At 41.2% G+C, this 13930-nt stretch overlaps 1 protein-coding gene across 1 annotated transcript in view; it reads right to left on the reverse strand.

The window, feature by feature from the left end:
- Nucleotides 1-469: 469 nt before the first annotated feature.
- Nucleotides 470-13930, reverse strand: part of LOC142741019 (N-acyl-aromatic-L-amino acid amidohydrolase (carboxylate-forming)-like) — a 45902-nt gene continuing 32441 nt past the window's right edge. Inside the window, exons 6-7 of the mRNA XM_075850426.1 lie at nucleotides 3086-3195; nucleotides 470-1653 (exon numbers count right to left, since the gene is read on the reverse strand). Coding sequence (XP_075706541.1) covers nucleotides 1432-1653; nucleotides 3086-3195 — 332 coding nt within the window. The 3' untranslated portion in view covers nucleotides 470-1431. The remainder of the gene's footprint in view (nucleotides 1654-3085; nucleotides 3196-13930) is intronic.

The following is a 13930-nucleotide window of genomic DNA, read 5'->3' on the forward strand; positions in this document are numbered from 1 at the left end:
ATATTTTCTGATAGTACACACTTGACACATTGTGAAAATGACACCCAGCACTTTCCAATCATGGGTGCCTTCATGCAATTTTTCAACAAAACTTCATGTTTCATAAAAAATTAAAAAATGTAACTTAAAAAAGTGCACAGTTCATACATGCCATTAATGTATATGTCTACATGCACATATCTTTATATAATCACCAGATTTGAGACCAAAATACAGATACCGTAAACATTTAAGGCTGTGTTCACATCACCGTCGCTTTCTGCTGAGGGGTTCCGTCGGTGGTTTCTGTCGGGTTAACCCCTCAGCACAAAGGCAAGCGGAAACCTCAGCTTCCGTTTCCCTCACCATTGAACTCAATGGTGATGGAAACCTAGCTAATGGTTTCCGTCTGTCACCATTGTGACAGGGTTCCGTCGTTTTGATGGAATCAATAGTGCAGTTGACTGTGCTATTGGTTCCATCAAGAACAATAGAACCCTGTCAAAACTGTGACAGACGGAAACCATTAGCTTGCTTTCCGTCACCATTGATATCAATGGTGAGGGAAACGGAAGCTTAGGTTTCCGTTTGCCTTTCCGTTGAGGGGTTAACCCGACGGAAACCTGAGACGGAACCCCTCATTGGAAGGACAACGGTGATGTGAACAAGCTCTTAGTCACGGAATTGATAAGTGCGCTTATCAGGTGTAGGGGGTGATTAGATGTGTAACTGCTCATCATTCCATCCCTGTTATATTGTAACCTTTTAACAGGGCTGAGAAGAGGACATACCTGGGGGCAGTATAGAAAATAGGCCATACATATAGCATTTATCCATGCCTTATATGTGAACTAAGCGGCACAAAACTTTCTCCCTTTAGATTTCTACATATAAATTATTACCCAATTGTCTTTGCTTCTTAAATTATTACAGCATTAATTTCCTTTTGTTCGTGCTACACACCGTCCATAAAATGCAGAAAAGAATGGTTTCTCTGACTCCTAGACATACATATTCAGTATAGGAGCCTTGGTGTGCAGCTCATATTGACTGATATTGTCATAGAGGCTCCCGCATTGAGTACAGTAAGCCAAGTAGGCAAAGCTCACCCTTTTATAATGAAATTCAGGCAATGCAGCATTTCACAAAAACATCAGCTAGGTAATCTCTGATTAATTTAGAAATGTAACATGAGGTACCCTTTAAACTGGAGCAGAAAATAATTCCTATGTAAGGCCAAATGATGTCTCTGTCAAGCACTGGATGTGCATCTATAATGAAAAGGGAACTAACTATTAGTACAAAATAAGCAAGGCAAAATATGTATAAAATTACAGGAGTGATTGCATAATGTACCCTACTAGTATATGCTTCACTATCTTTGGCTTAAATTTGTACTCTGGGATATTATATACATATTGCATTGCTGGCACTTCAGTAAAACAATGGCACCTATTTGGAATATCCAAGATGATCTCCTAGAATTTCCAGTTTTAAAGCAGGCACTTTCCAGCTGACTTTTTCTGTCAGTATGAATGCAACTTTTTTCTCATAATACGCTGCCTCATTAATGAATGTTGGATAAACAACCGTCTCTCCATCATAGAGCAAATCTTCTCCATTAATAGTTGTGAAAATAGGATCTCCAGGCTTTAAAGGAACATAATCCTTGTCCTAGTTTAGAAGCATAATGGGAATAATTTACTTATTAGATTTTAAACGACATTAAAAGTCCTTAAAATGTACTAAATTTATTAAAAACAATCCCACTTCCCCCTCATTTCTCTGGTGACTACATTTGTGAAGCAGGCAACTTTTACTAGTCTCATGTCCAATGACATTCCAAGCACTACAGGGGTGGATAAAAGACTAGAGATTTTATGAACCAATTAAACCACAATTAGACCATTAAAGTCATTTTGATGTTTTTGTAGCAGAGTGATAAGAACATCAAAAATAAACATTAAAAAGAACACAACAGAATCGAGTGTGTGGAAACTTTAATAGCATACCCTTAACACCATAATATGGCTTTAGACTGGTGGAGAGCTGCAATTCGGTCATGTGTATGAGCCCTAATGATTAGAGGACTAAGGGGGGTGTAAATTATAAAACTTTCTACGCCAGTTTTCTGGCATAGAAAAGTTGCAAAAGGGCCTTTTTATGCCACTCTTGCCACGTTTGTGGAAAAGGTGCATGACTTAACAAAAGGGGGCAGGGTCCGAAAAATTAATTATAATTGCAAAGTGTAGTGGAAATCTACACCAGCTCCTAGTGGGTCATAGCAAAGTAGAGGCTCGTGACGGAACCCATAGCTTTCACTCCCTATTGGAATATATCCCAACACTCCCCACTTTGGACAAATATATAAATGTAAAAAAAAGAAAAAATAATGCTCAGCTTACCACTCCTCTTCTTCCCTTCAGGTACCCTCAGCATGACACGGCTCATACAGCGTTGTATGTGATGGAGCACTGATGATGTTGCATATAAGGACCCTGTATGAGCCGCCGCATCCTGGGGGAGTCTGAAGGGACACAAGGGAAGAAGAAATGCGGTAAGGTGTGTAAACTTGTTTTTTGTTTTTTTTTAAGTCCGATGGGGGGGCTGGAAGGTGCCTGGCCGCGGTTGATGCGCCACAATTATGACGCACGGCCGCAGTCACAGTCAGCTAGAAGATGAGTGCGTCTTTTTAATAAACCTGTTACATCTTCATCCAACGGAGCAGATAGCTAAGACTTGCATATAAAAAGCCAGTCTTAGTACATCTGCCTCTACGTTTTTCTGGGTGAACTAATTAGTAGTATAAGAATTTTATTTTTTTCCTTTAATAAGATTTTTTTATTTTAAACACTTCAGTGTACTGTATCTAAATTACACATAAGAGCTGTGTTTATAAAAGTTTGCACTGGAATTGCATAATACAGAGATATCTGCTACTTCCATATGACATAACTTCCACAAAGCCTTTAGAATGGGTACTCAATGTGACAATGAATTTTGCTTGCGCCTACTGATCGATATACCAAAGATGTTACCTACTGTTAGTGTGCTATTTCTGTGCTGTGAGCAATTTGAAAAAATTAAAAATATATAAAAACCTTACCTGCAGCCCATTGTGGACGAAAGCTGAAATGTCTCCAGTAGAATCTCGTGGATAATCCACTCTAGACAAAACTCTGTACATATCAGTTTCAAAACTTGGAAACTCCTTACCTTTTGAATTAAAACAAACAACATGCTATGATTATATAATAACAAAAAACAACATGCTATGATATTACAACAAAAAAAAAACAAATCAAGGAATTAAAGGGGAATTCCCAACTTGTATTCCCATAGAACTGACTGTACCTGGATGAAGCGGCCTAGCCGGGTGCGACAGGAGTCAGGGTAACCCCGTTCTTTACATAGGTGTGGGTCCCAGAGGTGGGTTAAGAATCCTAGGTAGTATTTTATAGGCAAATAGAGATGGCAGACAGGGGGGCCTTTGTTATGTTCCTGGCTGCCATAAAAAACCATCAGCACCCTGCCATCATGTCACAGGCGCGCTGATGTCTTAACAGAAAAGCCACCTCCCGCTCTTAAACTCCTTAGATGCCGTGATTCCTGTTAATCGCAGCATCAAAGCTAGCACTGAACCCGGCTTTTGCAACAAGGTGTCAGCTGTATGGAGTTTGTATGTTCTCCCCGTGTTTGCGTGGGTTTCCTCCGGGTACTCCGGTTTCCTCCCACACCCCAAAAACATACCTGTAATGTCGGGGTAGGGAGACAGACAGGTGAGACCTAATCTACCCGCCACTCAGTCTCTGCCTACTTGCACGGCCCGTCCTAGGTGACGGCGTACAACTGGGCGACGGTCCCTACGCTCGATATGTACACGACAGACAACCAGACAAGGGTACACAGAAGCTAAGAGAAATGGGGCAGTTGCCCACGGCAACACCGTGAGCAACAGGAGTAGTGAACGAGCCGAGTCAAATCAGGAGTGTACGAGGTACCAAACGCAGAGCAGAAGCGTAGCCAGTAAAGCCAGGGTCAAAATGAAGCAAGGTCAATAATAACAGCAGGAGCAGCAGAGCCAGGAATCAGGACAGAATCACAGGCAAAGACAAGCAGGAAATGAAGGTATAAATAGACCGAGGGCGGGAGCTAGAACCGTCTGGCCAAGCTGTGATAGGTTCTCCCACTCCTGAGCCTACCAGCCTGAGTGGTAGCAGATCGAGTCACTCTATCAGACCTAGGAGCAGGTGCAGACTGATTAACCACTGGCGTCGACACAGAAGCTGTGTCTAGCAGATCCTTTACAATACCAATAGGGAATTTAGATTGTGAGCCCCAAGGGGGACAGTAAAAAAGAGGAGCTCTGTACAGCGCTGCGTAATATGTTGGCGCTATATAAGTAACTGAAATAAATAAATAAATAATTGATGACACCCGGTCTGGATGGTGCGGGCACAGCTTCTGAGCCCGCGCCATTTACATAAATTAACTGTATATCGAGTTGCGGAAAGACACAAAAAAACTCATCGTACAGTTACGTTATTTAGCAAAAAGGGGTTGATTTAAGGGGTTTAACAAAAATATTGAATTAACTGTTTAGGAATTCCGGCTATTTTTTTACATAGTCCCTTTTGTTTCAGAGGTTCAAAAGTAATTGGATAAACTAACATAATTATAAATTATAACTATATAAGCATGTAAAGGGAAGTGTGTTATGTATCTATATGCATGTATGTGTAGATATGTATATATGCAGTTAGGACCTTGTTAATCAATCATCAATTAAGCAGGTAAAAGGTCTGGAGTTGATTCCAGGTGGGGCATTTGCAAGCTGTTGATGTGAACCCACAACATGAGGTCAAAGGAGCTCTCAATGCAAGTGAAACAAAAAATCATTAGGCTGAAAAGAATGAAGAAATCCATCGGAGATATAGCACAAATGTAAAGAGTGTCCAAATCAACAGTTTGGTACATTCCTGAAAAAAAAGAGCGCACTGGTGATCTCGTGAACTCCAAAAGGCCTGGACGTCCACAGAAGACAACAGTGGTGGATGATCGCAGAGTCCTTTCCATAGTGAACAAAAACCCCTTCACAACATCTACCCAAGTGTAGAGCACTCTCTTGGAAGTAGGTGTATCAGTATCTAAGTCTACGATAAAGAGAAGACTTCATGAGAGCAAATACAGAGGGTTCACCACAAGGTGCAAACCATTAATCAGCCTCAAAAATAGAAAGGCCAGATTAGACTTTGAAAACAACATCTAAAGAAGCCAGTTCAGTTCTGGAACAGCATTCTTTGGACAGATGATACTAAGATCAACCTGTACCAGAATGATGGGCGGAAGAAAGTATGGAGAAGGCTTGGAACAGCTCATGATCCAAAGCACACCACATCCTCTTTAAAACATGGTGGAAACAGTCTGATGGCATGGGCATGCATGGCTGACAAAGGCACTGTCTCACTACTGTTTATTGATGATGAGACTGAAGATAGAAGCGGCTGGATGAATTCTGTATTGTTCAGGGATATACTTTCTGCTCAGATTCAACCAAATGCAGCAAGGTTGATTGGACGTCGCTTCACAGTACAGATGGACAATGACCCAAAACACACTGCGAAAGCAACCCAGGAGTTTTTTTAAGGCAAAGAAGTGGAATATTCTGCAATGGCCAAGTCAATCACCAGATCTCTTCCCTATCGAGCGTGCATTTCACTTGCTTAAGACAAAACTTAAGGCAGAAAGACCCACAAACAAGCAACAACTGAAGACAGCTGCAGTAAAGGCCTGGCAAAGCATCACAAAGGAGGAGACCTAGCGTTTGGTGATGTCCATGCGTTCCATACTTCAGGCAGTCATTGCCTGCAAAGGATTCTCTACAAAGTATTAAAAAAATATTTTATTTATGGTATGTAATTTGTCCAATTACTTTTGAGCCCCTGAAATGAGGGGGCTGTGTAGAAAAATGGTTGCAATTCCTAAACGTTTCACGGGATATTTTTGTTCAACCCCTTGAATTAAACTTGAAAGTCTACACTACAACTGCATCTCAGTTGTTTCATTTCAAATCCAATGTGGTGGCATGCAGAGCCCAAATCATGAAGATTGTGTCACTGTAAAAATAATTCTGGACCTAACTGTATATGTATATATATGTGTATATGTGTATGTGTATATGTATATATATATTGTCCCACCAAACATAGGTGTGTATTCACACATATGCCTATGGGAAAACTCCCTAGGTAATGAGATAAGAGTTGGCTCCAGCTGGCTGCATTGTCTTGTTTACAATCTGGGAGGAGCATAAGATTTCTTTTGTTTCTTTTCCGACCTACACACCTAGAGTGGCGGGAGCCATAAACAATGGACACATCTTGTTATGTTTTCCCACGTCACAGGAGGTTCCCACTGACTGCCCTACTCCCAACCCCTGCACGTTCATGAGTTTGGCACAATGATGTCATAAAGAAGTGTACAGAGAGAGGGTTTAAATAATCCGGAGTACTACACTTCTCTCTCCCTTTCCCTGCTCCCACCATCAACGGAGGACCTCTCTGCCCGGCTCCCCAGTCTTACATTCCACCGCCGACCTCAGTCCTACACACCACCCCCAGACCTGGACAGAAGCTTTATACCACCAATGCAGGCCTGCTGAACTGACTCTACAAGACCAGCAGTCTAAGGATCATTCCTAACCCTAAGGTCGGGTTGCTGTGTAGCGTAAACGCTTCAGAATTTCCCCAACGGAATTGTGTGCGGAAATTCTGCATCATTTACAGTAGCAGCAAATTGGATGAAATTTAGTAAACCTCATTCCCACGCTGCAGGAAAAAAAGCGGTGTAAACTTTAATAAATTGATCTGCGGTGTGGAATTTAATTCCGCAGCATATCAATTTATGCTGCTTTTTTGTTGATTTTCTGTTGCGGGTTTTCCCCATTTAATTCAATGGGGATGCAAAACCCGCAACAGAAATCCAAGTGTTGTGACTTTTGTGGCATAACCACAGCGATTACGCCGCAAAAATCGCAACTCCGTAAAAATAAAAATCATACTTACCCAGAACGCCCTCCTTCTTCCTGCAGTCCAGCCTCCTGGGATGACGTTTCAACACATGTGACCGCTGCATCCAATCACAGGCTGCAGAGTCACATGGCCTGCAACGTCATCGTAGGAGGCTGGAGCGGACGTCAAAGGATGGAGGGGTTAAGTATGAGCGCTTTTTTACACAGTGGAAATTGCATCTGAAAAACCGCATCACAATGTGGTGTGATTTATGGCAAGGTATTAGCCATGCAGCACTTTAAGGCCCTGTTCACACTGAGTTTTTCTTACACGTTTTTTGACATGGAAACCGCATCGGAAAACGGGCCAAAAAAATGGCTGAAAACGCCTCCCATTGATTTCAATGGGTGGCGGGGGCGTTTTTTTCCCATGAGCGGTAAAACCGGCTCGCAGGGAAAAAAAGTGACATGCCCTATCTTCGGGCATTTACGTCTCTGACTTTGATATCAATGGGAGGTAGAGAAAGCGTTTTTCGCTGTGTTTTTGGCCACAGCGCACTATGGCCGCGCGCGAAAAACGCAGCTGAAAACGCGGCAAACGGCGGGCAGGCAGGCAGAATTTTGAGGCAGAATTTTCAGCCTGCAAAAAACTCTACCCTAAGAGATCATGCACTGTTGACTGTCCTAAGTCCAGAATAGCATGTAATATTAAATGTTTTGCATGTGCTGTCTCAGGCCATATTGCGAAGTACTGCAAGTCTTTGGGTACTAAGATGCAGAGGAAATGTGGTCCTGTTAAATGTTTTAAATGTGGTCATAGTGGACATATTTCTAGGAATTGCCACTGCCACGGTATAAGCAACTGTGGAAAGTCTAGAAAAATAACAATAGAAAATGGCCACGTTACATCAAATGGTGGATTTAGGCAAGGACAAAATGGCTGTATGAGAGTCTCCTTACAGCCTTATGTGCCCCACCATGTGCTGAAGGGTCAAAATGACAAACCACAACTGGGGAGTTAAGGTGTGAAGTAGGCCATAAATGACATGTTCACAGTCAGGTGTTATCTCTTTGATGTCTGTACTGTGTGTTTATGGTCTGCATTATGTGTTTGTCCCCAGTTGTACTTTTGTTTTCATTTGTATTTTCATTTTGTTGTTCCTTCACAGATTCTTTTGTGGTATATTCATTAATATCAGTAATATGTATTTATACTATATGGGTGTTGCCTGTATTTATAATACATAATTAGAAAGCCACTCCAGGAAAATAACTGGAGAATCAACCATTGGATAGCGGTGTATTTGCTGGTTATGTGAACTAAGTAAGATCAGGTAGATTGGTGCGAACAGGTAACATAAGTTCACAGAGTAGTGTTATACTGCGCACCTGGACCTTGAAGTTCAGGCTGGTAGCGCATTTACATCTACAGTCGCAACATGTTTTAATTGCTCTCTATTAGGATATAACGTTGAAATTGTTAACATACTGTGAACTCAGGTAGAGAGGTGCGGGCAGGTAACATAAGTTCACGGTGTAGTGTTATGTTATACTGTGCACCTAGGACTGGGAGGTCAGACAGGTAACACAGTTACCTAATGTGAGAGCAAATAATTACAGCGAAAAAGTATGGCTGATTCTTTTGTGTTTAACTAGAATGTTCATTTAAGAAAGGTTGACAGTGGGAGGTAACCCTGGAATAACACCCATATCTTCATTATAAGATGATGGGTTTGGTAAGACAGGAATATAGTTCCACAAACTTGTGAATTATGTAGAACCACAAAACAGTGCTTCACCCACAGCTCCCCTCGATTATCCTAACCTATGAGGGCAGCCATCCATATCTGTTCGATACAGATGGATGTTGAAAGAAGGATCCTCTGCTAAGGTAGTTAGGACCGGGAGCTTAGACACCAGTATTGAGATACTGAGGGGTCCTGTGAGATGAAGGCCAACCCAATGCCCTCCTCAAGACATGGATCAAGGGCATTGGTGTTGGTATCGAGTGGAAAATGTCAACTACGCCATATATGCGACTAACTGCACTGAAAGAGGAATACTCCTCCTAGGAGCGTATTGTACCCTTAATTCTGTCCTAGGCATCAATGTGGCAGATCACAAGGGAAGGACTCCATTTACCCCTGTGAGACTCCAGACGATCCTTCATGGGTTTGGCACCGAACTGAAAGAGCTCCTGCTAGATTTCAGTGAGAAAGAGAATGTTGTGGAGAAACTGCAAAGATCACAGGGATTGTGAAGGACCTGGAAACAGACTCGGAAGTGTCTTGGTGGGAGAGCCTGTTCGGATACAGCCCCAAGGCCACTTCATTCTTTAACATGGTCATCGACCCTGTGGTAATACTTCTGATTCTGGTTGTCATCATGTACTTTGGACTGTTCTTCATACGAGTGAAAGGACTGGCCAACCAAGTACAAGGTCAGATAGAGAATCATGAACTTAAAGTGTAGATAAACGTTTGACAAACTTCTGACATGTCATAAAGACATGTCAGAAGTTTGGATTGGTGGGGTTCCGAGCACTGAGACCCCCACCAATCACTAGAACGAAGCAGCTGAAGCGCTCGTGTGAGCGCTCAGCCGCTTCGTGTCTGTTCGACTTTTTCCGGAAAGCCGATGTATCGGAGTACGGGCACATAGATTTCTATTGAGTCCGTACACCGATACATTAAGTTTACAGAAATAGCCGAACAGACACGAAGCAGCTGAGTGCTCACACGAGTGCTTCAGCTGCTTCGTTGTAGCGAAAGGTGGGAGTCTGCGTGCTCGGACCCCCACCAATCCAAACTTCTGACATGTCTCTATGACATGTCAGAAGTTTGTCAAACGTTTAGCTACACTTTAATGGAAGACGGTCCTGCGACCCGAAATACAATACAGTCTTACAATACGGTATGGGACCTACAAAATACAATACAGTCCTACAATACAATCTGTGATTAACAAAATACAATACACTCCTACGACCCGAAATTGTCTACTGTGTATATATATTTGTATATTTGTGTAGTGTAATATTAATCGATAAGTCTTACAAAAACTTCCAAGGTGTACATATAGACATTCTAGGTGTAGATATATGTCTGAGACATAGGCATACTCAGTTAGGACACGCTTGTCTCACAGTGAGTGAGTGTGTATGTGTGGGCGGGCATATATATTTACAGCCTGTATTCATCCCATCTATGCACGTGTCTATGGATGAGTAGAGATATGCTGTTTAAGCGTGATTCTCTATATGTACATATACCTATGTTTTGGGGGGAATATTTTTGTATGTTTAATTATTTTACACTTTGTATGTATGATTGGTTAGTGTGTAGGAACCCTTAGGGACAGGTAAGGTACACACACACACCCTTGTAGGTAATTGCCACCTCAACCTTAGAACTGGTATGATTCATAAGATGGATTGAATGTTAGGTAGAGGAGAAATGGAAGGCTCCTCCCCACAATTAGAGTTCAGGTCCTGAGACATCACCTCCTACTCAGGAATGCTAACTTACCATTGTAGAGACCTGGGTTTCGGCCCACAAACATTGCTTTTTGTCTTCAATCAATGTGGTTGGGAGATTTGAAAAGCTAAGTTGACCACGCACCCAGTTGAAGGTGGTGCCGCAAGGGCCGATTAACGGACAGTGTTTAAGGAAGAAAGGTTGTCAAAAGGCAGGACTAAGCCATTCCAAGGCTGACCGTGTGAGGGAATCTAAGTAGCCTTACACAGGTTGGCACGCTAAAATGGGATCGGCCACTGAAAAGAACTGCTGACGCCGCTAAAGAGGAAAAGATTCGAAAAGGGAGATCAAGATCAAAGAAAGAAGGAGATCTGGGACTTTGAGTTTTGTTTTATAGGATTTGAGTTTTTATGGACTTTCAGTTTAGTTTTATGGACTTTGAGGTTTGTACGAGGGATTTTGAGGTTTATTCAATGGGCTTTGCATTTCTATGGACTGAGTTTCGTTCGATGGACTTTTAGGACTCGCAGGAAGGTGTCCTTGAGGGGTTAAGTGATGCCCGGAGTACCTAAATACAAAAGTATACTTCATTCCATCTAATACCATTACCAGTAACAAGTGAGGTTGAGGGGGTAAATACAGACTGACAAACACTCCAAATTTCATTGTCGGGTTCCCGACAACAGGGGGATTGTAAAGCGAAGTGTTTTATGTATTTATATCTATACGTATGTGTATATTGTTTTGACGGAATGAATAGCGCAGTCGACTACGCTATTGATTCCGTCAAAACAACGGAAAACGTACAGAACGGTGACAAACCGAAACCATTTTCAACAGATGCGTTACCATTGAAATCAATAGTAATGCAAACGGAAAGTTATGGTTTCCGTTTGTTTCAGTTTGGTTTGCGTTCATGGGTTCCCCTGACGGAAAGGTCAGACAAAGCTCATGAACGGAACCCCATGCAGATGTGAACAAAGTCTTAACATGTCTTTTATACCGCACGGTTAATACTGCAAAAACAAAACCCAAAAAACAATGATTGATTTGCTGTTTTTTTCCAACCCTCTCAAAAAAAATAAAAAATAGGAAAAGGTTATACAATGCATTATAAGTACCCCAAAATAGTGACATTTAAAAAATACAATTTGTCCCGCAAAAACAAGCCCTCATACAGCTCTGATGAAGAAAAAATAAAAATGGTATAGGACTGGAAATGTCGCGACACAAAAACAATATCATTTTTTTTTGTGTTTTTATTGTGCAAAAGTAGTAAAACATTAAGTTAAATTAAGTTCAATTAAATAAGGCCGGGGATCCTGATTAAATAATTAAATAAAATGTAATAAAATATACAGAAAAAATACATATTAGGTATCCCTGCTACAACTTCTACAATGAAAGGGAACGTGCCATCAAAAAATTATCTATTGTTTTAATCAAGCTCTTATGTTAAACATATTTTTAAGAATTTTGGGTGATTTCCTTTTACATTTTCTATGGCATTTTCTATATTAAATAATGATCTTAAAATCTTGCAGTTTCCACTCTGGCCACTGAGCCTTACAATAGACTGACACTTCTTGTTCTGTAGAGATCACTCCTCAGCACTCATCACATTATCATCACAGGTAGCAGGATTACAATAAAAGGTAACACAGGATCTACCATTCACAATAGGTGATGGACACGGCTCCCCTCCTATACCTTCCTGTACAATGACCTCTGCACAGGTCACAGAGCATAACTAGAAAACTCTCCCATAGAAGTCAATGGATCAGCTGTTTGTCCAAGACATTTTTTAAGTTTTTCCATCGTCTCATTAAAAGAGCTAAAAAAAATATTATTTTCCGACATAGCTGTAAAAGGACTTTTTTTGCGGGACAAGTTGTATTTTTTAATAGGATCATTTTGGGGTCCATATAATTTATTTGTTAACTTTTACTAACTTTTTTGGTGGGGTAGTGGAAAAAAAAACCTGAAATTTCACCATTCTTTTTGCGTCTTAAATTTATGCCGTTTATCGTGCGGTATAAATAACATTAGAACTTTATTCACTGGGTGATTACGATTGCGACGATGCCACATTTATATAGTTTTTTTATTTTCTAACTACTTGTACACATTAAAAACATTTTTTTTTTTAATTATTTGTTTTTGTGCCGCCATATTTTAAGAGCCATAACTTTTTTATTTTTCTGCTGACATAGCTGTATGAGGCTTTTTTTTTCGGGACGACTTGTAGTTTTTACTGGTACCATATTGGAGTACATATGACTTTTTAATCACTTTTTGTCAAATTTTTGGGAAGGCAGGATGAACAGAAAACAGAAATTCTGGCATTGTTTTTTATTTTATACGGCGTTCACTATGCCGTTTAACCCCTTCCCGCACTTTGCCGTTAATGCATGTCGAGAGGTGAGCAGTAACTTTGCGCACCTCGACGTGCAGTTACGTCAGTGCTTTGACAGTTAACCGCCGTGCGGCGCTACACCGCAGCGGCGGTTAACTGTGCAGGGTGTCTGCCCTGCATTCCCCGTTGCTGATCAACGGCCCATCGACGCTAATTTCGGCAGTTAACCCCTTCGATGCGGCGGTCGATTCCGATCGCCACATCTAAGGAGTTTAGCGGAGATCGGCAACCCCCACGTGAAACAACGGGGGCTGGTGATGGTACCCATGGCAACCGGACGCCAGACAATGGCTTTACGGGCTGCCATGTACAGAAGCCTATGAGGACCAGCCAGAGGCTGGTCGTCGTAGGCTTCTTCTCAGCGTGACTGTCACGTCACAATGACAGTTGGAATACATTACACTACGTAGGTAGTGTAATGTATTCCAGCAGCGATCAGAGCTGCAAGTCTAAGTGTCCCCTAGTGGGACAAGTAAAGAAAGTAAAAAAAAGAATACAAATATTTAAAAAAAGTGTCAAAATAAAAGTTATATGTGACATAAACAAGAACTGCTTTTTTTCCTATAATAAGTCTTTTATTATAGGAAAAAAAATGAACACGTAAAAAAAAAGTACACATATTTGGTATCACCACGTTCGTAACGACCCCAACTATAAAACTATAATATTATTTTTCCCGCACGGTGAACACCGCAAATAAAATAAACGAAAAACAATGCCAGAATCACTATTTTTTGGTCACCATCCCTCCCAAAATCTACAATAAAAAGTGATCAAAAAGTCGCATGTGCGCCAAAATGGTATCAATACAAACTACAACCCGTCCCGCAAAAAACAAGCCCTTACAAAGCTTTTTTGACTGAAAAATAAAAAAGTTATGGCTTTCAGAATATGGTGACACAAAAAATAGTTTATTTTATAAATAAGTTCTTTTATTGCGCAAACGCTGCAAAATGTAAAAATAACGATATACATATGGTATCGCCGTAATCGTATCGACCCGCAGAATAAAGTAGAATGGTCATTTATAGCCCAGGGTGAACGCCGTAA

This window comes from Rhinoderma darwinii, chromosome 2 (assembly GCF_050947455.1).
Source record: "Rhinoderma darwinii isolate aRhiDar2 chromosome 2, aRhiDar2.hap1, whole genome shotgun sequence".
In the NCBI taxonomy this organism is placed as follows: domain Eukaryota; kingdom Metazoa; phylum Chordata; class Amphibia; order Anura; family Rhinodermatidae; genus Rhinoderma; species Rhinoderma darwinii.